Source organism: Ceratotherium simum, chromosome 16 (genome assembly GCF_057802395.1).
Source record: "Ceratotherium simum simum isolate JZ-2026a chromosome 16, ASM5780239v1, whole genome shotgun sequence".
NCBI classification, from domain to species: Eukaryota; Metazoa; Chordata; class Mammalia; order Perissodactyla; family Rhinocerotidae; genus Ceratotherium; species Ceratotherium simum.
In genome coordinates this window covers 20,042,912-20,068,478 of record NC_141915.1, presented here as the reverse complement: position 1 = coordinate 20,068,478, position 25,567 = coordinate 20,042,912, and the positions used below count along the sequence as shown (strand labels likewise).

At 50.4% G+C, this 25,567-nt stretch overlaps 1 protein-coding gene across 1 annotated transcript in view; it reads left to right on the top strand.

Annotated features, from left to right (window-relative positions):
* Positions 1-442: 442 nt before the first annotated feature.
* KSR1 (kinase suppressor of ras 1) overlaps positions 443-25,567 on the top strand; it is a 148,835-nt gene continuing 123,710 nt past the window's right edge. Inside the window, exon 1 of the mRNA XM_014796380.2 lies at positions 443-804. Within this exon, the coding sequence (XP_014651866.2) occupies positions 574-804 (231 nt within the window). The 5' untranslated portion in view covers positions 443-573. The remainder of the gene's footprint in view (positions 805-25,567) is intronic.

Genomic DNA, 25,567 nt, shown 5'->3' with positions numbered 1-25,567 from the left:
TTCCAGGGTTCGGCTGCGGGTGAGGAAGGGCAAAATGAGCACCCTCCACCGCTCTGGGGAGCCGCGGACCCTGCCCCGCCCCATCCGGAGGTCGCGGGAAACCCCAGACTGGGGCGGGGGAGAGGGAAATGAGGCTCCTCAGACTCTGGGCGCCCGGGGGAGGAGCCGGCGCGGAGCAGCGACTCCCGGGGGGCAGAGGCGGGGCGCTCCTGCACCGCCCGCACCCGCCGTGGAGCGGCAGGCCGGGACTGCGGGGCGCCGGGCGCGGGGCGCGGGCCGGGCGGCAGGTGCGCGGCGCGGACTACAAGTCCCAGCATGCCCAGCTGCCCTGACCCGGCCCCCGCGGCCACTTAAAGGCTCCGGGAGCCGCAGCCGTCGGGTCGTCGCGGCTTTCGCTTTGCCGCCGCGGCTGGGCGGCAGCGGCGGGCTCGCGGCCGGCTCTCCTTGCGTCCCGGCTCCGGCAGCGCCGCGGTGCGCTCCTGGTCCAGCCCTCCCGGCTCGGGGCTTCGCTTCCGAGGCGCCCGCGCCCCCGGGCTCCCCGCCTCGGCCACCCCGCGGCCCCGATGCCGAGGCATGGATAGAGCGGCGCTGCGCGCGGCGGCGATGGGGGAGAAGAAGGAGGGCGGCGGCGGGGGGGACGCGGCGGCCGCGGATGGGGGCGCCGGGGCCGCGGCCAGCCGGGCGCTGCAGCAGTGCGGGCAGCTCCAGAAGCTCATCGACATCTCCATCGGCAGCCTGCGCGGGCTGCGCACCAAGTGCGCCGTGTCCAACGACCTCACCCAGCAGGAGATCCGCACCCTGGAGGTAAGGGGGCCGCGGCGCGGGAGAATCGGGGACCCGCGTTGGGCGGGAGGAGGCAGGGGTCGGCGGCCGGGGAAGCGGCCCCCACACCTCCCTTGCTGCGCCGTTTCACTCATTCCCCAATTGCATCCTTGAGCCCAGGTCGCCCCCTTTGAGGCTTCCTCTCCCTCCTCCACTCGCTGATGCGGCAGCTTGAGGACCCAGGACCAGCCCCTCACCTTGGGCGGGATTTGGGGGGAAGGGCGGAGTGGGAATTGGGATGGAGGCTCGAGGAGCCCGTGGGAGGGGCGGGCTGCGCGCGGACATTCCCTGCCTCCCCACCCGCCCCCACCCCATTCCTGCTTGCGGGGCCGCAGGACTCATTCTCCCACTGAGTCACACGCTGGACTCTTCCCTGTGTGACTGAGCCGAGCAGCCGTGGGCCGGGGTGACGGGCGAGGGGAGGTCCCCCTGAAGTGTGAGCGCAGGCCCGCGGTTCTCTGTCTTCCCCTCACGCCCCAGACCTCGTCTCATCCCTTCCTTTCCTCTACTCCAGGTTCTCGTCTGCCGCTTTTCAAAAAGTGTTTGCTGAGACTGCATTTTTGCTGTTCAGGCATTCGGTGCTTTCCTTTCGCACTGCCACGGGCGTTTCACTGCTCAAAATGTAGTTACCCACCGACTCCCCCCACCCCACCCCCCAACATTGGATTTTGGCGTAGGAAGGATTATGTTGGGGAACGAAGCCTTTGGTGGGAAGATGACACTATTTAAGGGGTTCTGGTGGAGACAGCCTCTAGTACAAAGAAGAAATTAAGATATGCGGGCCCTCATCTCTCAAATTATAGCTGGGAAGTGCAGTAGTAAAGGATTTGGCAGAACCAGCCGAAAGCGTTGTTGGGTTCCCGGAAGGGGGAGTCTCCCCCTCCTCCATACACAATAGAGGGAAACTAGTGCATTCCTAACTTGCTTTTGTCTAGAGACTGGGAAGGCTGTGAAATTCCAGCGACCAGTTAATAGCTACTCTGTCAGAAGAAGGGGCCTCTTTCCACCTTGCATTGCCACATCTGGCCTTCTGCAGATCTGGGATGTTTTGTTTTATTAGAACCTTAATTTCTCATTCTACCCCCCCCCACCCCCGCATTGCTAATTGCCTGTGGCAGCTGTCATAGGGCCAGCCGGTGGTTTGTGGTAATTATTACAAGATCCAATCCTCTGTGTGCACCACAAGCCTGAATCCCTGTTTGATCCAAAATGCTCACCGGTGACTTCTCCTTCAGTTTTATTTTCTTGAAAGCTACGAACCCAGGGACATTGGAAGCATGCAATCAGTGCTGTCTATTATTTTTGTTACAGTTGCTATAGCAGTACTGACCAGGGCTTTGCTTCAAAAACAAACCAATCAACAAAACCCTCCACAACTGTCCCTTCTGCATGCATGCTGCTGTTTTCCAAGTGGTAAGGGAAACTGGTTTCTCGAACACAGCCAAGTGTATTTGCCCAGCAAAGTTCAGTTTTTAAACCGACACAATAGGGGGCCTGTGTGGCCTAGTTCTGGGAGGAGGGTCGTTGTCCGGCAGCATGTGTCTGGTTGGACTCTTGTGTTGTTGGGATGAGAGAAGGTTCTCTGTTGATCTCTCTCCACTGGTCCCCATGTCGCTCTGAAGTGCTCCCAGTTTCCAGAGTGTATACAGGAGAACTACTTGCTGAATTCCCAAGTCCCTCATTTTGACGAAGGTATGGCATCATGATACCCCAAAGCGTCCAGCTATTTAGGTCTCTGAGCTGCTTTATTCAGTGGTCCCCCCCTGAGTGTTTATTTGATGATTGGCTCTGGCAGCTGGAAACCCACCCAAAGGCCAAGGGGATTTATCAGTGTTAACAGGAACCAGTACCTCACCCCCTGTCCTCTCTACTGTGACGTGGATTCGAGTCCACCTACTCCCTGAAAAGGCAGGACTTGGGTTGTTTCTAGGGAAGGGAATTTAGGCCTCTGGAGCTAGTTCCCTGGGCCACCACCAGCTAGTTTGGAAGAATCACTTTATCCCGGGGGCCTCAGTCTCCCCACATGAACAAGGAGGTTGGAGTGGATCTCTGCGGGCTCGTGCGGCTCTAAATTCTGTGGCTTAGTGAAGGGGTCTCAGTTGGGTTGAATCAGACATTTGCTATATGTACTCCTGTTTAAGAATGGTTCTAAAATCCAGATTTACCAAATGATAAAATAGGGGGGAAGTGTATTACTCAAAGAATCCTGACGAGAGGGGCAGGGGCAGTGTGGCAGACGGAAAGCCCATGGCTTTGAATTCGGGTCTGGGTTCTGTCTGAGTGACCTTGAGCAAGTCCCATGACTTCTGATTCTCAGGCTTCTCATCTGTAAAATGGGCACGAGACCACTTAAACCTGCAATGTTGTTGTGAATCCGTGAGTCTGCACTCTTACTCCTAAGAGATTTTGCGTATAAACTATCCCTAGTGAGGGTGTAATGACATTCCCACCACAGGCCACCGTTAGGGGAGGTACTTCTATAGCTGGCTCTTATTTACTAGAGGCGGGTGACACAGGCCAGGAAACTGTCCCAGCAGCGTGTGGTGAGCTCAGGCGGGGCAGGGCGATGTCCACTCTGGCTTTCTTTCCTGTTCTGCAGGCTCTTCTCACATACCAGGCCAGGGCCCCCAGAGACAGTGCTTGCAACACTGGATTCCTGGCCTTTGAAGAAGGGTCCAACCAGAGGGCCTGGCTTACGCAACAGTGCCAGACTTCTCCCAGGATGTTAGGAAGCTCAGTCCACTCTGGCCCTTATTAAATAAGCAGTCAGTGCGAGAAGCAACACGTGACATGCCTCTGGAAGTCCCTGACTGGGCCCAGCTGCTGGTGCCTGAGATTCCAGGTTGTGATGGGGTGTGGGGTCCTCATGTCTGGCTGCCCTGTGATGGCTTTTCTGTGTGTAGTGGTCCAGTTTGTATCCAAAAGAGTGAAAGGAGCCAAGATTTAGTGTCTGCCTCCTACCTGCCAGCCAGTGTGCTGGACCCTTCTCAGTCTCCTAAGATTTCCTGGAAATCCACCAATCTTCGTCACACTTCCATTTTTTCTCTCTGTGTGGGAAGGGAGGAAGACGAAATCTGAACCCAGAGTCTGAATCTGTAAAGAGAAGTTGTGAGGCTACTTCATCCTGGCAGAACCTGCTGTCCTGTCTCCATCAGACCCTCCTAGGGGTCTGAGAACTCCACTGAGGCAAGATAGAATGTTCTCATCCCCCCGATGTGCTCCCTCGGGACACCTGGCTAGAGCCCCACACCAGTTCCTTCCCTCATTTATTCATCCTCAGTGAGCCGAGTCTGTGCTGGTCACTGGGGAGACAGTGGTGCCTCGTGAAGATTCACGTTTTGTGAACATTGTAGCTTTGCCCTTTCCCGCCAGCCTTTTAGTGCTTTCCAGAGACAAGCGTGGCCACACTGTCTCCCCACCTTGTGCTCTTACAGAGAAAAGTCCCTGCTAAGCAAGCTGACCTGGAGAAAGGGGTCCCCGAAGGACCTTGCCAGGCCTTGCTGGGGAGGGGACATTGGGAAGCTGTGTAGGTACAGCCACTTCACTGAGGAGTTGCCCTGGAGCCAGGAGGTGCCTGGGGGAGGCCCTGCTGCTACTCAGAAAATGAGGGAGGCTTGCCCTTCTCCCACCTTGGCTGGGGCAGAGGTCCCTGCTGTGTGCAGGACCTGAGCTCTCCCTGTCGTCGCCCGTGCCACCCTCCCTCCCCCACCCACCCCCATGCTGGGAAAGGAGAAGGGTGCCATACATCCTCACAGATCAGGTCCTTGGAGAGTGCATGGACATGTATTCAATCAACAAACCTTCAGTCATTACTAGTTTGCCTGCTGAGCTCCTAGCTGTAGCCACCCAGGCAAAGATTCCAAGGAAGGTAGGATGCTCTCTGGTCTTTGGGGACACTTTCAGTCTAATGGGGAATCAGGCGAGTGAACAGTAGTGACCCCAGGTACCATGGCTTGCTGAGAGTGCTTAGGAATTGGGAATATGACTGAATGGCTGGCGAGTCCAACCTCCTAGTTTTTTGGGAAATATTCCCAGAGTCCTGGTGGTGGCCTGTCCCAGGTCACATGTCCCTGGCAGAACTGAGAGCGAAACCTGGTTTCCCTTTCCTCACCCAGCCACTGCCTTGGAGTGTGGCATTTCTCTGCTTCTACTCTACCACCAGAGTTTTAACTTCCTCCTGGAGGTTTAACTCCCTGCCATCCCTGAAAGGATGTGGAGATGGGGCACCATCCCCTTGGCTGTCCGCTTCTACCTTGGCAGCTTTTTCCATGGTGAAACTTGCCACCAGCCTTCCTCGCAGGCGGCCTGGAGAGGGACCTGCGGTTTCCCGAGGCTGGGGCTGGAGGAAAGCCCTACACATCTGCAGCCCAGGTTAGTGTGAGGGCCAGGAGGCCGCTGGTCTGCTGCCTGGGGACGATGATGGAATGCCTCCTTCCTCTCCAGGTTGGCTCAAAATCCGGGAAAGCCGCATTCCCCTTCGTAAGTATTCTGGACTTGCCTGCAGGCTGTGGTCTGGAGAGGGACCGCAAAGGGCCAGGTCCTTGGCATCAGTGTCTGCAATGGCGGGGAGTGGCAGAGCCTGCGGGCAAGTCTCACTAAGCTATGCTTTTTAACAAGGACACCCTTTTGGAATAGGCTGATTGGAATCTTTCTCTACATTCAGTTCAAAGGGAAAGCTGCATAAGTGCCTTTGGGGTTATGGGAATGAGCTTGGAGCATAATGAGGGCAGACGTGGAAACATTCATGGTCACCTGTTCTGTGTTGAGCTCTCCACTTTCCGCCCTTGGTGTGTGTTGCCACATTTAACACTCGCAAGGACCCTATGAGGTTTTATCTCCGTTTTTCAGATAAGAACATTGTGGCTCGAAGGGATTAAGAGACTGAGTTAGTGGGTGGTTGAACCTGGGTTGACTGATCTTCAGGACTCATGTTCTGAGCTTCCCAACTGCCTGCCTCTAGCAACCATGGTGTGGGATTCTGTTCAGGGTCATGGCCACTGAGCCCAAGGAAGTGGCTAAAAACAAAAAGGGCTAGCCTGGGGGCACTTGGTGGCTCAATTCCAGATGACTGGGCCTGCTGGTGGCCATCCCAGCATGTGCAGCCTCTGAGCTGGGGCTTGGGGCTGCTTCCCTGAAGTGCAGCCCGGCACATCCTCCAAGACAGGTCTCTGTCGGCAAACTGTGATGCACCTGGCTGTGTATTGGTCTCTTTCTGAGAAACGAGAAGCTGCCTAGAGATTAACTTACTCATAATTTTTTTAATGGATACCTGCCTTGTTCTTTCTGAATAATTCCTCTGATAAGTATATTCTTTCTCTTTCTACTTTTATTAAAATATTTAAAAAATGCATGTAATGATATATATATACTGTAAAAAAAGAAAATACGGATGAACAAAAGAAAAAAATCACCCACCTCTCAGAGGTAATGCTTATTAACAATTGGCTGCATGTTCTTACAGTATTTTTACCCTCTGCATTTGCATACAAATGTCCACGTATATATTTGTGGAGCATACCGTGTGCCTTGCCTTATAAACGTCTTCTGTCTACATCAATACATGTAGATGTGCGTCATCACTGTTAGTGGCTGCATTGTGTGGTCCTACCCTAAAATCATTGAACCACTCCCCTGGTGTTGGCCATTCAGGTAGTTTCCAAGTCTCTCTATTATGAACCATGCTGCGATGAGTTTCTTCCTAGAAGTGGAATTTGCTGGGTCACAGTGTGTGAACACGTGTAAAGTCAACCCTATTCTTTAAAATCGTTAGGGCATAATATATTCCCCCCTCCCCAGCAGGAATGCCAGGATTTCCAAAATGGCAGCCTTTATGCATTTACCCCTTTGCCACTGCATCTGTGTCCACCCTGAGGCGAGGAGTGTAAACAGGAGATAGGACATGGCCCCGTGGCTGAGGTTCTAGGTTAGGTGTCAGGAATTATGGATTCTAGTTTGTGGTTGCTTGTGGCTGAGGTTCTGGGGTACGTGTCAAGAATTGTGGGTTCTAGTTTTGTGGTTGCCTGCAGCAAAGGGGGACCCCTCTGGGCAGACCAATTAGAAGAAGGACAAGACAGCAGCAGGAGGGCTGGGTGTCAGGTTTCTCTGTGTCCAGGGACTTGTCACCTCTGGGCAGTGCACAGCCATCTGGTGAGGTCTTCATTGCTTGAGGCTCAGGAAAGACACCTCACTGAACTGTAGCCTCGGTTTCATCACCAACCTCAGATATTAATCAGAGAGCACTTTGGGGTGCCTGGCTTTGGGGTTGATTTAGTAGAGTCCTAGATTCCTAAAGTAAGAGGGCTGCAAAGGATCTTGGAATTTCCATCTGGTCCAGCCCTCTCATCTTGCAGGTGAGGAAACTGAAGGCCTAGAAGGGAGAGTGACTTGCTAGGAATGCCTATTAGAGAATTAACCTTAACAAAGGTTGGAGAAGATATGGGTGGTTAATAAAGGAGCACTGAGCTGGGAGTCAGACCCGAGGGCTGGTGCCCTTGAGTAAGACATTATACCACATTGGCTGATGGCAGACAGCAGCCTGCCATTCCACCCTCCTATGATGGGGGGTCCTCGGCCTCAAAGAGTTTCCTGCAAGAGGAAGCACATGGGTTTGCTTTCCCAGCCCCATCTCAATGTCTTAGGGATCCTAGGGATGGGCGAGATCCCTGGGGAGTAGTCTGGGTGTCCTGTGGATGAGGCCTTTCTTGAAAGCCAGTCTGCCCAATGGCCTGGCTCAGCCTGAATGGACCATCTGAGTCTTTGAAGCTGACCGGGTACTTTCAGGGGCTTCTCATCCTTCCACTGAAAGATCCCCTGGGACTTGGGTGGGTGAAGCCCCTAGGACCAGTTAGACCTTACTCCTGTAGCACCTAGTGTTTGTCTTAAATTTGTGCAGATTTTGCATTCTATGCCATGATACATTGTTATTGGTTTTCATGTTAAGATAATGTTATAAATTGTTTACATTTGCTTCCAGAAGATACAACCTTTTAATCCGGTGTCTTTGTTTCCTTCTTGGCTTTCCCTCCTATTCCAGACCCCAGGTGGAGCTGCAGAGGTGTACCCTAGGGACAGATGTTGGGATCAGAAATGCTTTGTCGTTTATTCCCAGGCATGACTGTTGCTCATCTGTGTTGAAAAAGTCTCAATTCAGACTACTGCCACATATAAAACCTATATATTTATATACATCTGTATTTCTGTGTCATCTTGCCTTTGGTGGGTGGCAGTGTGTTTTAACTGGGCAGATTGCCTTTCAGAATAATGGAGCTGAAGTCATCCTGTCTGCTTGCCATTTTTCTCCCCCCTTTCATTTTTCCACGCTCAGAATAGCTGCAAGAATGAATTAAGACTTGTGTTTAAAATATGAAAAAAAAAAGTGGGGGGAAAGAAAGCATAATGCAGTATGTGGAATAGACCAGCTATGGTTAGGAAAAATAACTTTTTGTACAGCGTAAACTATAGACTTGAATCAGCAACATATTGATGATGAGGGTTTTGCTTTCTGCAAAGCTGTTGAGATAAGCTGCTTATAGAGTGGTGGAGCCTGGATGTTCTGAGTCCTAATTTAGCCAATTAATGTGGGTTTGGTTTTGATATGGATTGGCAGGACCAGCTTCACTCATGGTACACACAGAGTTTTGCTGGCCAGAAAAAAGTTACAGGTCATATTTAAAAAGTGTGACATGAGTGTTCTCACGCATTGGGCACTATCTTGAGGATCCCCTCCCCTCAGTGATGCAGCCTTTCCCATACTGTCTTCTGCAAGATGTTTTTGTGAAAGAGGGCTTCAAGTAGTTGAGAATGTGCCTCATCAGCCGTCTCCCTCCTGGAGATTCCTGAAGATGAAGATTCGTGTTTTAAAGGCTCTGAGAAGTCCTGCAGCAAGGATTCCCAAATTTATTTGTCCAGGGGATCTTTTTCCACTGAACGTAGTTGGGGAAGCATTGCCTTAAGCCATAAACAAGGAGAGACACAAGAAATTGTAGGCTTAATTTCAGCTACTATTGATTTTTATGACATTGAGGTCCCGTTTGAGGTTCTAGTTAAAATTGGGGGGTAGAGGAGAGGCTGGTGACTCTGTATGCTTACCCAGCTGTGAGAGGTTCCCTTTCATTGAGCGAGATCCTTTACAAAGGGAGGCAGAAAGTGTTCTGGGCACCACACTAGCACTAAAAGACGTATTTCACTTAATCCTTCCAACAAGATGAGGAAAACGTGCCCAGAGAGGTCTGTGTGCCTGGAGTCCTCACGTCCTGCCTCGTGGCCCTGTGTGCCCGTTAGCCTCGTGCAAGGACATGCTCACTCCGGGTCTGCCAGGAACCTCATGACCCCGATGGTGGGCAGAATCAATCCAAGAGAAATGCAGATGCCTGTGGGTGTGTTTGAGCCTGGGGCTGCTGAGGGCAGGGGAAGGGCTGGGCTGCAGACGAGGAATGCTTTTTACAACAAAAAAGGAAATGCTGGCTCAGAATGGAAAGGAAAGGAAGCAGCTTCCTGTTTCTGGTACTGGCTTTTTGAAAGGAGGAGCTCTCTCTGGCCCCTTGGCCCGCGGAGGCCTGGGCCCGCTGGGGCCGCTCTTGGTGCTCTAGACGTGGGGCTCCCACACCACTGCCTGAGCTCTCAGAAATAGAGTGCTGGTTCCACCCCTTTCCATCTTCCCCTGACAACTGATCAAATGGACGTGTGGTTTCCAAAATGAGTATCTCTATGTGTTACAAAATGAATGTGTCATAACAGCTGTGAGCTTTTACTGCGCGCTTACTCCATCCCTGGCCCCTCTATCAGGAGTTTTATGTGGCATTTACTCCTCACAACAGCCTCTTGAGGAAGGTTCTGTTATTATCCTCATGTGACAGATGAAGAAACTGAGGTGCAGAGAGGTTAAGTGACTTGTCCAGAGTCACACAGCTAAGGAGAGACTAACCTGTGACTTGAACCCGGACAGTCTTAATCACCTGCCTGTCCTGCCTGACTTGCATTTGCAAACTCCTCTCCCAGCTAGAAAATCTGTTAGTGTAGGATAATTTTTTTGTGTGTGTGAGGAAGATCAGCCCTGAGCTAACATCCATTGCCAATCCTCCTCTTTTTTTGCTGAGGAATATTGGCCCTGGGCTAACATCTGTGCCCATCTTCCTCTACTGTATATGGGATGCCGCCATAGCGTGGCTTGACAAGCGGTGCATCGGTGTGCACCCGGGATCCGAACCTGCGAACCCTGGGCTGCCATAGTGGAGCATGCGCACTTAACCGCTACACCACTGGGCTGGCCCAGTGTAGGATAATTTTTTTAAGACCAGTGACCTTTGTCTGGCTCCAGAGGGTAGTCCCAAAACCTGGGCCAGGCCCTGGTGATTCTTAGGTGAAATGCCTGGGTCTGAGTTTACATTTTTTTTAAACTTTATTATGGAAATGGTCAAACGTGTACAAAAGTAAGAGAATGATATGATGAACCCGCGTGTAGTGATCCTCCAGCTTCAGCATAACCAGCTCTGGCCGGTCGTGGGTCATCTGTGGCCTTGACACTCCGAGTAAAGCCTGGTTTGGGGAATGGTGGTGCTGGGCAGTTGGTCTCAAGGAAGCAGAGTGAGCCGGGGAGGTCTTCTCATCCAGCCCTCTGCCTCCAGGCAGAGCTGTGTCTACTCCAGCAGGCTGGGAGGAATCTCTCTACCTTTTCCCGTGAAACGGCGTTTCGGTTTTCCCCTGAAGCTTGCTCTGGCTTCTGGCAGCGTGCACGTTACAGGAAGGCCGTCTTGTTCTCTGAGCTGAATCTCCTGCTGCATCTGAAACCTGTTCTCAGATGGTGGAGTCGAAGAATGGTGCATCGCCTTCCTTATTCCCACAGCCCCTGTGAGACTGAGATGGGCAGCTTTAAAGCAGGGGGGTCACCAGGCCCGCAGAGTCACACTCTGACAGTCCTGATTTCCAGTGTGCTCTTCTCCGCAGCTCTGGTATCTTCTACCTCTCCTCTTGCTTTATCTACATGTCAGGAGATGTGTGTATTTCAGCCGACATTTATTGAGCGCCACTGTGTGTGTCCTGGGAGAAGAGTCTGTGAGTACAGGCAGACCCTCTGCTCCAGGAGCTCCTGGCAAACCCTCATCTTGGTGGTTCCAGCCTTGAAATGGGATCCAGCGCCTGCTGAGGGGCTTCCTTGCCCTTCATGGTTCTCCTTATGGTTCTGCTCAATCCTTGCTGAAGCCTGGTCTTGCTGACCACTCTCACATGTCTTTTCTCTGTGGTCTCTTGCCCGTAAAGAGGTGGTTTTCTTTGTTGTTTTGTTTTATTTTGTTTTTTGCTGTATTCTCACAAGTGTTTTCTCACTTTTTGCAGCTGCTTCAGATCTCTGAGTTTGGCCAATTGTGTTTGTGCCAAACACAATCACACTGTCATTACGGGAAAGGACGGTCTTGAATACTTGTAGGCTGTGAGGGGCGGCCCTGCGGACTTCAGGGTGTGTGTGGCTCTGGCGGGAGAAGGGCTCATTCACATCCTGACTCTATTCCTTGCTAGCTCTGTGACCTTGGGCAAGTTCCTTAGCTCTCTGAACCTCAGTTTTCTTGTTAGTTAAAAGAGGATAAGAATTGGTTTATTTTAGACTCTTGTGAGGCGTTATTGAGACACGGAAGGTGTGCTGGACAGTGTCTGGTACTTAGAAGGAATTCAATATTTTTAATTCCCTCTCAGCATTATTCGAAAACACTTGTCCATGTTTCTCTATTGTCCTCCTTTTGGTCATTTTAATTGCTGCACGATACTCCATCCAGTGGATATGCTGTAATTAGCCAAAGCATTTCCCCTGTCCGTGGACATTTCGGGTGTTTCCAGATTTTGGCTATTATAAACAGCGTGACTGGAATCATCTTTGGGCAGGCGCCTCTTTATTTTTGTTCCTATTCTGAATTCATTTCCTTGGGATAATTCCCAGGAATGGAATGACTGGGTCAAAGAGCATGGATATTTTTTGTGATGGGAGAGTAGCTAAACTGTTCTGCGTTTTATGCTTTTGAATGATAGCTGTCTTAAAAATTGTGCTCCTGGGTGAATATCTCATATTTTCTTTGCAATCTTTTTTGGCCTCTGTCTTCTCCCCTTCCCCACTTTTGTTTTTTAGCCTTGTTAAATCATTCCCCCAATCTTTTTTTCTTCTTTTGGTGAGAAAGATTAGCCCTGAGCTAACATCTGTTGCCAATCCTCTTCTTTTTGCTGAGGAAGATTGGCCCTGGGCTAACATCCATGCCCATCTTCCTCTACTTTATATGTGGCATGCTTGCCACAGCATGGCTTGATAAGTGGTGCATAGGTCCACGCCCGGGATCCAAACCTGTGAACCCCAGGCCACCAAAGTGGAGCACGGGAACTTGACCACTATGCTACCCGGTCGGTCCCTTTCTTTCTTTTGTTTAAAACAGCCTTATTGAGGTATAATTGCCAAATAAAATTGTAAGATATTTAAAGTGTGCAGATCATTCCCCATCTTGAATTTGCTATTTATTTTTCTCTTCTGTCCGTTCATTCAATGACTATTTATTGAACATCTCCTGTGTGCCAGGCACTATTTTAGGCACGGGGAAAAGAGCAGTGAGGAGGACTGACAGAGCGGTTCCTTTAATGGAAAGAGAAAGATATAAAACAAGTCACTCGACAGAGAAAAGTGGCCTGAGAAATAGAAACCTGCAAGTAGGTTAGAGTGTTGGGGGCGGGGAGGTGATTGCTACTTTAGATCGGGTGTTCAGGAAAGCCTCCTTCCCAGAGAACGTGACATTTGAGCTAAGTCTTAAAAGATGAGGAGGCAGCAGCTTTGTGAAAACCTGGGTGAAGAGTATTTCAGGCAGAGGGGCCAACAGGTGCAAGAGCCCTGAGGCAGAAAGGAGCTTGGTGGGTTCAAGGACCAGAAAGGAGGCCAATGTGCCTGGAACACACATGTGTTTTGTGTTCTGGGTTGGCTGGAAGTGGTCGGCCAGAAGTGGTTGGCCATGAGGTCAGGGAGGTAGGCGGGGGCTTGGGTCTGTTTCCCTGAAGTTGGGCCATGGTAAAGAATTAATATGCTAATTCAGCAAGTAGTTGTTGTCCCCCAGTTACGTGCCAGGCACTGTTCTGGGATATAAGAGTGAATGAGAAGGTCAGCTTAGTAGGGGAGTTTGTAGATGAGTAAAGCGATAGAAGGTGCTGGTGAGGTGTGAGTGAGGGCCCGTCGTGCCTCAGGGCTGACTCATATCTACATCCTGAGGTGTGCAGGGACCTGGGAAATGTTTCTTGATTTGAACCAAGCTGTGCTCTGTGCTGCCAGCCATCACCGTGTTAACTGAAACTCAGTTCTCTGCTGTAAGGCCTGGCGGTCTCAGCCTGCTAGGTGGGGGGACCCTGGGCCTCTGCCAGGGAAGGGGCCCTGAGAACTGAGGTTGCCAGCTCAGAAGTGTGGCTGCTCATACCAGGTATGAGTATCTAGGCACCACTTATGGGAAACAAGTCTGAGAAATAGACACGGGAAACCCCCTTCTTACCGAGCAGCTCTGCCCAGCCCCAATCTCCCCTCACTGAGGACTCTGATTTGTGACTTGTTCCCATACCTTGTTGGGAATGAAGACTTGGAGACGTTGTGCTTTCCATCATTTTCTTCTCCTAGGGAGGGCCAAAGAGAGGGAGAGTGAGGTCTGAGCAGGTGCTTCAAGATACTCAACTTTGAGACAGCCTAGAATGTGTTCACCTAGTGAGCTGTGCCCCCATGGCAGTTCCAGGATATGGGCCTGGTGGAAGATATTGGCTGCCCTTTTGTTTGGAGGAGGCTGGATGACTCAAGCTATGGGGTGCTCTGATACCATTGAGTTGGGGGCCAGCTTTGACCAAAGTTAACTGGCTCCTTGGCTTCCTTTCGTGTGAGCTTATTGCCAAGTGGGAAAAGAAGGCCAGATCCTAGGAATATAGTAACTTGGACTCCCCATGCCCTTCTCCCTCTGTTACAGCTCACCTGAGAGAGACTTGCCCCATTTTTTTTTTTTGCTGTGGAAGATTCGCTTTGAGCTAATATCCATTGCCAATCCTCCTCTTTTTTTTTTTTTCCTTGACGAAGATTTGCCCTGAGATAACATCTGTGCCAGTCTTCCTCAATTTTGTATGTGGGTCACTGCCACAGCATGGCTGAGGAGTGGAGTAGGTCCGTGCCCAGAATCTGAACCTATGAACCCAGGCCGCCAAAGCGGAGCACATGGAACTTGAACCACTTGACCATGGGACCAGGCCCGAGACTCGCCCAGTTTTAACATATCAGGCTTTTTACAGGAGATCTCTAAGTTGGTGCCTCAGTAATGATAACCTTATTAGTTAACTTTGTGGATGAAGAAATAAGGTCTAAAGTCACAGTAATTGGTGGAGCTGGGGTTCAAACCTGGAATTGTCTGAATGCACATTTGTGTTCATTTCATTGTACTCCTCAGAAATCTCCTTGACCTTGGGTCTTGTCCAGGGCAGACAGTGTCAGAAAAGGCTTGGTAATGCTCAGCATTTGGAAGAAATAATGCTGCTTGGAAAAGGGTCTGAAAATCTCCTTTTCATACCATTTGAATGGGATTACCTCGAAGTGGTAAACAGGACGAGATGACCAGAGTCCAGATTGACCATTTGCCGGTGACCGTTTGCAGAAGAAAGGAGGTGAAGCAGAGGTGGATGGCTTCTGGTTGAGAAGGATGAGGAGAGAAGCATCCTTGTGTGGGTGGCAGGGGGAGAGGCGAGCTCAGAGCAAAGGCCCTTATCTGATTCCGTCTCAGAGAACTTGGCTCGTTTTGAAGCGCTCTGGTTAGAAAGGCAACAGTGTTGTTAGCACTTGGGCCTGATGGAGACGACTGGCAGGCACAGTTGTATTTTAAATGTTGGTGGCGAATCTTAGGAGAAAGAAGGTGACAAGTTCCTGAGGAGATTCCCTTCGGTAGCTCTGACTCACCCTAGCCAAGGGGACTGAGCAGAGCAAGGAAGAATCCATCAGCGAATGGAAACTTGTCTTTTTAGGAGACAGGAAACTTTCTGTGTGGTTGGCCTGGTAGGGTTTATGAGAAAAGGTGAGCATTTGAAACGAGGTACTGGGTCAGTCTTGCAAGTGCATCTTTGACGATTCTGAGTTTTAGGAAGTAGTTAAAAAAAAAAAAAAAGAAAAAAGAAACCAAAAGCCAAAGACTTTGTTTACTCGCAATACCTGTGTGCAGACAGCTGTGTGGGCTATGATTTGCCATGTGACTACTGGAAACCATTTCATTTGCACCAGTTCGTTTTGCACCCTCCCCTCCAGGCCCCTAAACCAGAGGGGGCTTCTGACTATTCTTAGAAAAAGACTTAGGTGGCCTCAAATGACCAGACCTTGTCTCGGGCATCTAACAGCTTAAAGTGAACTTTCTCTCTGGCCCTCTTCGGTTTAAGCAGTTTCCTGGTCTTGCAGGATTTGTTTTCTTAGCACCTGGGCTTGTCAAAGCCCCAGTTCCACTTGTCACAGTAAACTGGACCCCGTTAGCCTGTGGCTGCCAAACTGGGCTGTGCTTGTGTTCTGAAAGTCAGACTTGCTGTTCCCCTGGGGAAGTGCAGCAGAAGCAGGCTCCCGGGGTCCGCTGCCTGGGCTCGCCACTCCTGTGTCCTCTTCCCCATTTTGATCACAGGGTGGATGCTTGGCCTTGTTCTGGAAAGTTCAGCTGGTTCACGAGTTGCTTCTGTATTTGGATGAAGGCCAGCAGAGTGAGCAGCACCCTGTAGTAGGTAAGAGCACAGGTTCTGGTGCTAGGTGGCCTGGGTTCAAACTCCACTCTCTTCCTGGCTAAGCTGTGTGTCTTTGGGCAAGTTGCTTAACCTGTCTGAGCAACAGTTTCCTCGTCTGTAAACTGGGGATTATAATAGGGTTATTGTTCATAGTGAGTGAGATGAGGACGTGTAAAGCCCTCTGGCCTGGCACAGAGTAAGAATCTTTTTATATTATATTACTATTCGTGTTTTCAACAAGTATTTCATTAGCACCCACTATGGGTTGGGTGCCCACCATGGGCTGGGCACTCTTCTAAACATTGGGGAAATAATATGAACAGAATGGACAAAGATGTTGGCTTTGTGGAACTTAGGTTTTGGTGTTGGGAGGAGACATTCAGACAATAAGTGAATAAGTAAACTATATTGTCTGTTAAATGATGAATGCACTGTGGGAGAATGAAAGCAGGGAAGAGTGCCAGGGTGAGGAGTGGTGTAATTTTAAGTGAGGGTCAGGACGGCTTTGCAGAGAAGGTAATATTTGAGTCAAGACCTCAAAAGGGCAGAGGGGGATGCCACAAGATATACTTGGGAAAGAGGTTTGGAAGCTGAGGGCCACCGAGTGCTGAGGCTGAGGGAGGGGGCCTGGGGTGTTGGAAACCCTCTGGAGACTGGACTGCTGGGACTGTGAGGCCGCGAGGTGCGCCTGGTGAAGCACTTAAGGAGGCGCAGCCCTCAGGTGCCACCTACAGGCATGTGACGCTGAGCCAGGGGCCTCGCAGCGGGGAGGAGAGAGTGATGAGCACAGAGGCGTGTGAGAGGGATGAGGGCCACGCACGGCGCTTCAGCGGGCCCGCCTCCATCCTATAGAATCCAGAAAAGATTTTGAAACGGAACCCTCATTTCTTATTAAAAACTGGAGTTTGGGAGTTGCTACACTCACTAACCTGCTACCAAAAGGCCTGTTGCTGACTTACTGAAAGTGCACTTGGGAGTGAGTCCTGTTTCTGACCGCTTGGGCGAGTGGCGGAGCCCTGGACCAGCCAGCTGTGGCTCTGCCCCCCACTGAGGGTGTCACGTGGCAGCCGCTTTGATTCATTCCACACGCCTTCACTGAGAACCCGTGAGAGCAGGTCATGCCTGCGCCCTCCTGGTCTCCCCCTACCCATCTGTTCCAGGACAATAGCTACTCTTTGACTCAGTTCGTCCTTCCAAGGGAGCTTATCCCAAGGCAATCATTCAGGAGAAAAGATGAGCAAAATTTTTGAGGATGTTGGCATTATCTGTAATACAGAAAAAAAATGAAAACAAGGTAGATGTCCCACGGTGAGAGGATGGTTGAACAGACCGTGGTGTAGCGCACGATGAGTTATTGTGCACGCAGCCGTTAATTAGGAAGACTGGGTGAACAGAAGTCCATATTTATGACATTACATTAAGTGAAAATATATAGGGTGCAAAATTGCGTGTATGCAGCATTTTTAGTTACGTAAATATGTAGAAATATGTCTGCAGATGGAAAAAACTAGAAGAGAAATTAGTTGTGTGTGTGGGGAACTGTTTTGGGAAAAATTCCTTTATCATTGCTATTTTCAGTCACTTATTTATTAAAGTAATGAGTGCCTGCCGCACTTGAGGCCCATGCTGGTGCTCAGATATGGTGGTGGGCCTGACCAGAGACCCCTGTTCCCCTCCGGCCACACTCGGATTGCTCAGCGCCCTTCCCTTCTCAGTACTCAGGATCCAAGGCTAACAATGCCGTGTGATGCAAAACTCAAACATTCTGGAATAAAAATGAGACTTGGTCCTGCAGCTTCTTCCCTGGGGCATTCAGACCTTTGTTGAGCCAGTGTTGGAATCGGCTGAGAAGCGGAGAAGTTTCCAGAACCACCACCCCTCCTGAGGGAAGTGCTATTTCTAGCAAGCAGTCGTTGTGGGAGCAGAGCCTGCCTGGCCCCTAGAAGGCTCCCCAAGTCTTGGGTGCCTGACCTGAGCAACCCTGGGGTGCCCAGTCAGTGAGTCGAGGTCCAGCCTTCTGAGGAAGCACCCTGTCCTGGCCTGAGGCCCTCTGCTTGAGGGGCCATCCCAGAAAGAAGAACCACTGCTGTGGGCTGTGTCTCCTAGCTGCCAAACACTCCTGTGTAAACACTGCCCGTGTCTCTGCCCTGGGAAGCTGGCACTTGGCTCAGAGAGACTCGTGTGGAAATGCTGGACAACCAGTTAGGGTTCTTGCTGCCCACACCCTGAGAAAGTCCTGTGGGTGTTTGGACAGTGGTGGTGGTGAGGAGGACGTTTATGACCAGAGCAAACACTATTGAATGCTCTCTGTTCTGGGCTCTCAGATAGCACCGAGAATACCATACCCCATCAATCCTTCGGGCTGCTGTGGGAGGTTGTGCAATTCTCACGTCATGGCACAGGAGGGAACTGAGGCCGGCAGAGGTGGATTAGCCCCCCCGAGGTCACACCAATGGTGACAGAGCTGAGATCCACATTGGGGTCTGGCTGATTACCAAGCCCACGCCTTTGCAGTTTCTATGTTGTAGCCTGCTCAGCCGTGGAGAGGTGCCAAAACTGGCTACAGAGAGAAAAGGGTAACCAGCAGACCCATCACTGCCTCCCCTTCCCCGCCCATCCCTCCCAGAATGCCATCGCCCCTCCCGTTGGCAGCCCCTCCGCTTGCCACACCAAATGCTTCAGGGACAGCTTCCTGTTCTTCAAGAAGGGTGATGAGAGCACTTTAGGTCTAAAGGAAGGATTTCCTGTCTCTTTAAGGACAAAGACTGTGCATGACCTCTTTGTTCAGAAGTTTCAGGGCCTAGTACAGTGCTTGGCACATAGTGAGTGCTAAGTACTTAATGAGGGCCTATTGTGATCAGGCTGAACTGACTTCACGGCATTTCTAGAGAAATAGAGTGAGTCAAGGCAAAAGGCTGTCTAGGGCGGGAGCTGAGAGTGTAGCCTCTGGGATCAGACAGCCTGGGTTTGAACCGGGCCTGTGCCGTTGACTGTGTCTAACCTCGGTCAAGTTATTTTACTTTTCTGGGCATCGATTTCCTCATTTGTAAAATGGGGACAATCATAGTACCTACCAGGCAGGGCTGCTGTGAGGATTAAATGAGGAAACACATAACACACGTGGAACAGAGCATTGCACACAGTAAGCACTTGATAAATGCGAGTTGTCATTGTTGTTTACTGTTACTGTTATTGTCATGCACCGTGTTAAGCAGAGTTGGACTGCTAGGGAGACTCCCCAGCTCCCGCGTTTTGGTTCTCACCCTGTCTGTGCTGCAGAGTCTAGACCAATGCTGTCACCCCCCTACCTTCCTCTACCCCGTCACGGAGCTCTCTTGGTAGTGTGGGGTGAGGGGGCTTATCTCCCCAGCAAGGTTGGATGCGTTTGGAGGTGGGAAGGTTGTGGGCTCTGTCACTCTGTGACCCTGGTCAGGTCGCGTGGCTCTCCCTGCTCAGACCTCCTCCTTCCCCTCAAGCGCTGTTGTAGGACGCGGTGACAGGCACTTGGACCCCGTTAAAGGTGGTTGCCCCAGACCTCTGCTGGGAGATTCTCCCGCTGGGCCCCTCGGAGGTGAGTGGGTTCTGGTTGGAAGGAGGAAGGGCTTCAGTGGGATGCGAGCTGCCAGCGCGAGAGAGAATCGCAGCCACAGATCCAAGGGGTTGAAGGAGGGTTGTTCCCCAGGCCTGTGTAAGCACAGGTGCTGAGACCCCTACTCAGATGGGGTGTGAGGGTCAGTGACCGACAGACGGGCAGCCGCACGACAGAGGCCGGGCTGTTGGTGGGGGGTACCTGCTGATGTTAGGGGTGACCTGTGCTACTGGTCGCCTTGGGGTCAGATGACATCCTCTGTAGGATGCTGGCCGTGCTGGCAGGGCAGTGGTGGGTGTCTTGGAGAGGAATCCAGAGAATGGGATCCTCTTAGCCTTCCTTGGTGTGTGTGCGCCTGTGTGTGGGTAGCTCTGAACATAAATAGGATCTTGGTGAAGGTCAGGGAAAGATTTAATGATAAAAGGTCCCTTTAAAAACGTACGTCAGCTCATGTCAGCCCTCTGCCGAGAACCCTCCCCGGGCTCACGTTCCACTTGTGTCAGATCCAAATTCAAGGCCGTGGTTTCTCTCTTTCTCCCCATTGCTCATTCTGCCCCAGCCCCACTGGCCTCCCTCCTATCCCTTGAACACCCCACGCACGTCCTCTGTCACCTTGGAGACTTTGTCCCTCTTGGAATGCTCTTGCCCCAGATGCCCACAGGGGCCCGCTCCGCTTCCTGCATGAGTGAGGTCTTCTCCGACGGCTGAATTTAAAAGGGAGCCTTCCCTGCTGTCTGTCCCCTGCCTGGCTTTGTTCTCCCCACACACTTTCTACCATCTGCACATGCGGTGTGGATTTACTTCCTTGTTGATTGCCATCTCCCCTCTGGAATGAAGCCTCCCGAAGGGTCGGGATTTTTATCTGTTATTCACTGATGTATCCTCAATACCTACATACAGTAGGCTATTCAGTAATATTGAAACGAATGAAAGAGCCACGTAAGTTATAAAGAAATCTGCCAACACCTAGTGCAATTTGACTGTCCAGCCCAGGAGGATCCATTGAGTAATTTTCTGATTTTGGAAAATTGGAGTCATTGTAACGCCACCAGTCAAGCCTCCAGGGGACCTGGGCAAGAACCTTCTCTTAGCTCCGTGTGTGTGTGTGTGTGTGTGTGTGTGTGTGTGTGTGTGTTCTTTTGTGTCTGCCAGGATAATACTGGGTGTGTCCCATGCTTCTGTGATTAAGGTTGTAACAATCTTCTGATGTCAATTTACAAAATAAAACAACCTCTGAAACAGTGTATCACCTCTTTAGCTGTTACTGTTGACATTATTTCCATCTCTTGACCTTTTTGTTTTCTTGGTCAAATATACCAGAGACATTGGACTGAATCTCTGATCCAAGTCCTGTAAATTAGACACTCCGTTTTGTTTAAAAATCCAAGTAGGTTTTTTTCTTAAACTAGACATTTTCTTTTGGAGTCTTGAACAGAATTCTCAGGCGTTTTGTGTTCAACATACTGCTGTGAGTTATCTCTTGGACCACTGATTTGGGAGGCTGGAGACTTTGGTCGGCCATTACTGGTTTTGTGACGTAGTGTCCTTGAACCTCAGTTTCCCCATCTGTGCAGTTGAGGGACTTGGACTGGCTGATTTCCTGTGAGATCCCTTTCACATCTCTAATTCTGTCTCTCATAGGCCAAACTAACAGAGATCGTAATTTAAGTTCATAGCACGTATGTGCATTATTTTAGCGTGCTGCACTTTGTATGTAAGATACTACTTCTGTGCTGCAGCCCCACAATCATGGATCAGCCTCACGTTTCCTGTCGGTGTGGTTGGGGCCTGTGGAGTCACCGTCTTCCTGCTTGGCTCCCTGGTAACCGACAGCGTGATGTACCCAGGCCACCGGCATTTGCATAGCTGGTATATACCATCCCACCCTAACTCATCCATGTCGGGGTTTAGCTTCTGTCTCCTGCCTTCATCAAAGATGTCGATTTTATTGCTCAAGTTTGAGTCTAATGATGTCGGACTTGGGAGTTGATTTGGTTCAAATCCTGAGTGCTGTCGTGCTAGCTATGTGCATTGATTGAATTCCTTATGTCCAACCTCAGTTTTCTTGTCTGTCAGATGGGGGTCAATTATTTATCTCAGAATGGTTTTGAGGGTTAAATGTGACAACACATGTAAACTATGTACTAAAAAGCGTAAATATTGTTGATAGTGATGATGATAAAGAATAACTAATAACTACTGTGATGTGGGGGTGAAGATGGTCTCCAAAAGCTAAAAAGAGATAACAGAAGCTTGGAAAATCTGTAATCTATAAAATGAATTTTTGAATGTAAAAGACCTAGAATTAACTGTGTTAATGCTGCAGCTATAAGGCAGATCAAAAGTCAGATGGGATTCAAAGGAAACCCAGGGAAAGCCACTGTTCAGTTGTGTAGGCAGGTTTCTCAGGGTGTATGTGGCTAACAGGCTGGAAGACACTGGCCTGAAGTGGTTTGGCCCCTCAGCCCATCCTGGGATCGCAGGAGCAGGTCCTGCTGTAGAACCCCAGCAAACAGAAGGCCCCTCTCTCAGGATCGCTGAGGCCAAGAGCAAGCTGGACACTTCTTCTGGGCTGGCAGCTATATGCTGCACGCATGAGGAATCCGTTATTTAGGTTCCTAAGATTCAAGTTCAAGAAAGTTATGTGAGTGTAGGCACTGGGAATTTGGGTTAAGGACCAATGAGGATTTAAAAAGAATGTGGCTCCAAGGATGTTAATTGCAGCATTGTTTATACTAATGAAGAATTGCAAATAACCTAAATTTCCAATATCCTAAACAGACAACCTTGGGATATTGTGTAAGTAAAACCAGAGGACATTTAGATCTACTGGCCTTTAAAAACACCGAAACTTGCTGGGGAGTTACTGCTTGAGAAAGTGTTCACAATATACCATGAACAGAAAAAACAGGTTACTAAACAGTATGATGCCAATTAATTATTAAGAATGAAATACATGGAGGAAAGAGAGAAGGCTATGCATATGCTTGTTAATGGTGAGTGGCTTATCCCTGAGTGGTGGGATAATAATTAACTTATTTTCTTCTTGTTGCTTTTGTTTTCTTTCCCAGTTTTTCTTCAGTAAACATGCATTTCTTATGTATCGGGGGAAAATTATGTTATAAATATAAAAATATTTTGGATGGATTTTCATGTACTTTGAAATGTGACAAACATTTCTCAGGTTTTATTTTTAAGTAAAGTTTTAACCATTTGATTACCCAGAACTTGTCCCCAGCTTAATGCAAATATCTGGTCATATGATGTGGCTTGAGTCTACAGGTCAAAAAATAGACTTTTTTTCCCCCAATATGTGAAGTGGCAGCTTGAGAATGATGAGGGATAAATGGAAAATTCACAGAGCAACTCCTTGACGGGTTCTTTGAAGTGAAATTATGTGTTCTTAAAAATAATCTAAAACCAGGAGAGAACATGTTAGATCCTATCAGCTCAGTTATGAGTGACACAAAAATAACAGATAAGTGCTTTTCCTCTGTGACTTTTACGTGTCATTTCATTCTGAGATCATTGGACTGATCTTCTGTTCTGGATGAAATTCTCCTGCTGTAAGTGATGGCTGCTGATAGCTTATAGCTGAGTCCTCCCCAGGAATTGCCTTCAGCTGAAGGGCGCTTGCTCTCCCAAGGTAACACCCCCATCCAAAGATGGAGTACAAAGGCCTGCCCCCTTGCCTCCATTTGAGAGAACTCCGAGGGGCCACACCAGCTCCAGAGTTCCCCACGGGTCTGGCTGAGGCCTCTGTTGCAACCGAGTCATAGCCCAACGGCCCCCCTGCCCAGGCCTGCTTCCCTCGTGGTGTTGATGCTCCTGAACGCAGAGCTCCATTTCAGTCTGCTTCTTGGGAAACCCTACTCAGACCCCTGACTTTATGGTGAGCAGGTTGTGGAGAAGAAAGTGGGACACTCTTCCCAAGCTCCTGTACTCCCGGCCGACACAAGGAAGAGGGGAGATTGGCTCTCAGGATTGCAGTCTGGCGTCTCCTTGTCCTCTCGCCCCATTCACAGCAAGTGGCTTAGATTCTTGAGGTCGTCAGTGAAAACTGAAGGCCACAGACATTGCTTGGGACTGGCGTGTCTGCTTACCTCTCCCTCCACATCCACCTCCTGCGCCCACTTCCTGTGGCTGCTCCCAGAGACTGGCCCTCACCACCGGGGACAGGCTGTTTGCCACTTGCCCTGCTCTCCAAGGGCTTGTGGGTCTGGACCTGAAGGGTCTCCACCTCTGCGCAAGCAGATCTGTGCTTCTGCTGAGGCCAGAATCCTTGGCAGCCCTTTGCGTGGTGCTGGGCAAGTGCTGGGCTTTGCTGCTACTCTCCCAGCTCTCAGAATGTTACCAAACCAGTTGGCCTTTTGTCCGTAAGGAGGCGGACACATGGAGCACAGTTGCTCCTTAGCATTTGGTTGGGGCCGCTCCTCATGCCTGCAGGACAGAGTGGCACCTCTGCAGTGTGGCATTTGGCTTGCTTCTTGAGGCTCCTGTCCGGTTCCATGTCCCCACCCCTTGAGTCTTAGTGCACAGCCACATTGAACTGTGATCTCCCTGCGTGCCTTGCTGTTTCATGCCTTCAAGCCGCCTCTCCCTGGAATGCCCGGAATTTCCCCTTGTCTCCCTGGATGGCCCCTCTCATCTGTTTCCTTTCTCTTTCCTGTCCTATCTTTCCCTAGCAGGCAATGTGCTGGGCCCTGGGCCCTGAGCATCTCATTTGTAAGACTTCCTGTGTCTTTGTTCCTTTGTGGCCGGCTGCCCCATGAACGCTGGAAACTTCTCTCCTGTTCTTCCCTAGCTGCATTGGTGTGGTGCCTTTCCTAGCTGGACCTCTGGCCTCCAGACTTGCTCTTGCATACCTATCAGGAAAGAAAAGTTGACCATGTGTTTACAGCATGGGTATTTTCACTTACAAATTACATACATATACTGCTGTGCTACTAGATCGTGTGTTCACTACAATAATACATCTGTACGCATAGACATTTGAAAGGATGAGATAAGGAAAGTTCTGTTTTCTTCATGCAGCCTCCTCTGAGGGCCCCTGCGCTGGAATTCCTAGATTGAGAACTCCCTGGGGGGATGTCACGGGACATGTCTCCCCTGCATCCTCAGTGCCTGGTATAGTTGAGGTGGACTTTGCTCCATGGAGGGAAGTTAGTCTTTGGGTGTGAGAAGCATGTGCTGGGAAGCAGACTGTGCAAGGGGGTTTGGCCATTCTGATGGTCTTGGTCAGTCCCAGTGTGCGAGGCCCCTGTGGGGAGCCACCCCCGCCCGAGGAGGGTTCTGTCCTGTTCACAAATTCCAGAGGGTTATTATAACAATACTAATACTTTTCATTTATTTGGTAAACATTTATTGAGCACCTAATGTATACAAAACACTGTAGCATGTATTGGGGGTTACAGAAGGACCTCAACTCACGAAGCCCCATCCCCAGGAGCAACTGACCAGTAGATGCACAGTTTCTGTCCAGTGTGACAAGAGAGGTGTCCAAAGAGCCTGGGGTACCTGTGAGTGAGGTGGTGGAGGTCAGGGACTCTTCTCAGAGGAGGTGGTACTTGATCTGAACCTTGAATCTTCCCAGTTGGAAGAGCACGGAGGATATTGCGGGCAGAGGGTGGGCATCCCGAGAGCTGCAAGTTGTTTATCGTGGCCATGGTGTGCCGGGAGTGGTACCTCACATCTGTAAAATAGATCTTGTGTCCTCAAGCTCTTTCAAGAAGTTTATGTGACTGAATCCCTTTAAACAAGACTCCCCTCCCTGTGGGATTTAGGGATTTACCCCCACTTTTACAGATGTGGAGGCATCCCAGAGAGGTTTAGGGAATTTCCCAAAGAGAGCTAGCGACGAGCCTAGGTTAGAGCCCCCTCCCCATGCCCAGCCCACTTGCCTAGCCCTGCAGCACCACCTCTGCCTGCAGGATGGGAAGTTGGGAGAGGGTCCACTGCTTCTTTGGGCCATGCGGAGCTGGCTGTCCGTCAGTGGGGGTGGGTGTGCTGGGTCCCCTTGCACAAATCCTCCTCGCCCAGGCTGTCACCCTGGCTTGGTGTCAACAAGTGGGTCACCAGGGCCTTCAGTATGGAGCTGAATCAGAAAAGGCAGCGTCATGGATGGGTCCTGGGCTCTTGATTTATTTGGAACTCCTGGAGAAATACTCCCTCTTTGGAGTCTGGGAGGGAGCAGGAAGTAACAGCCCTGATTGGCCCCTTTCCAGCAGGGTAGATTTAGAGGAAGCCCAGACCCCATCTAGAGGGAGAGCTCCTGTGGACAAGGCTGTGTCTAGCTCAGTGGGTGGGGAATAGGCTTCAGAGCCAGACAGACCTCAGTTTGCCATTTGCTAGCTCTGTAACCTTAGACAAGTTGCTTACCCCCAAAGCCTTAACTTCCTCCTCTGTAAGATGGGATGACAACAG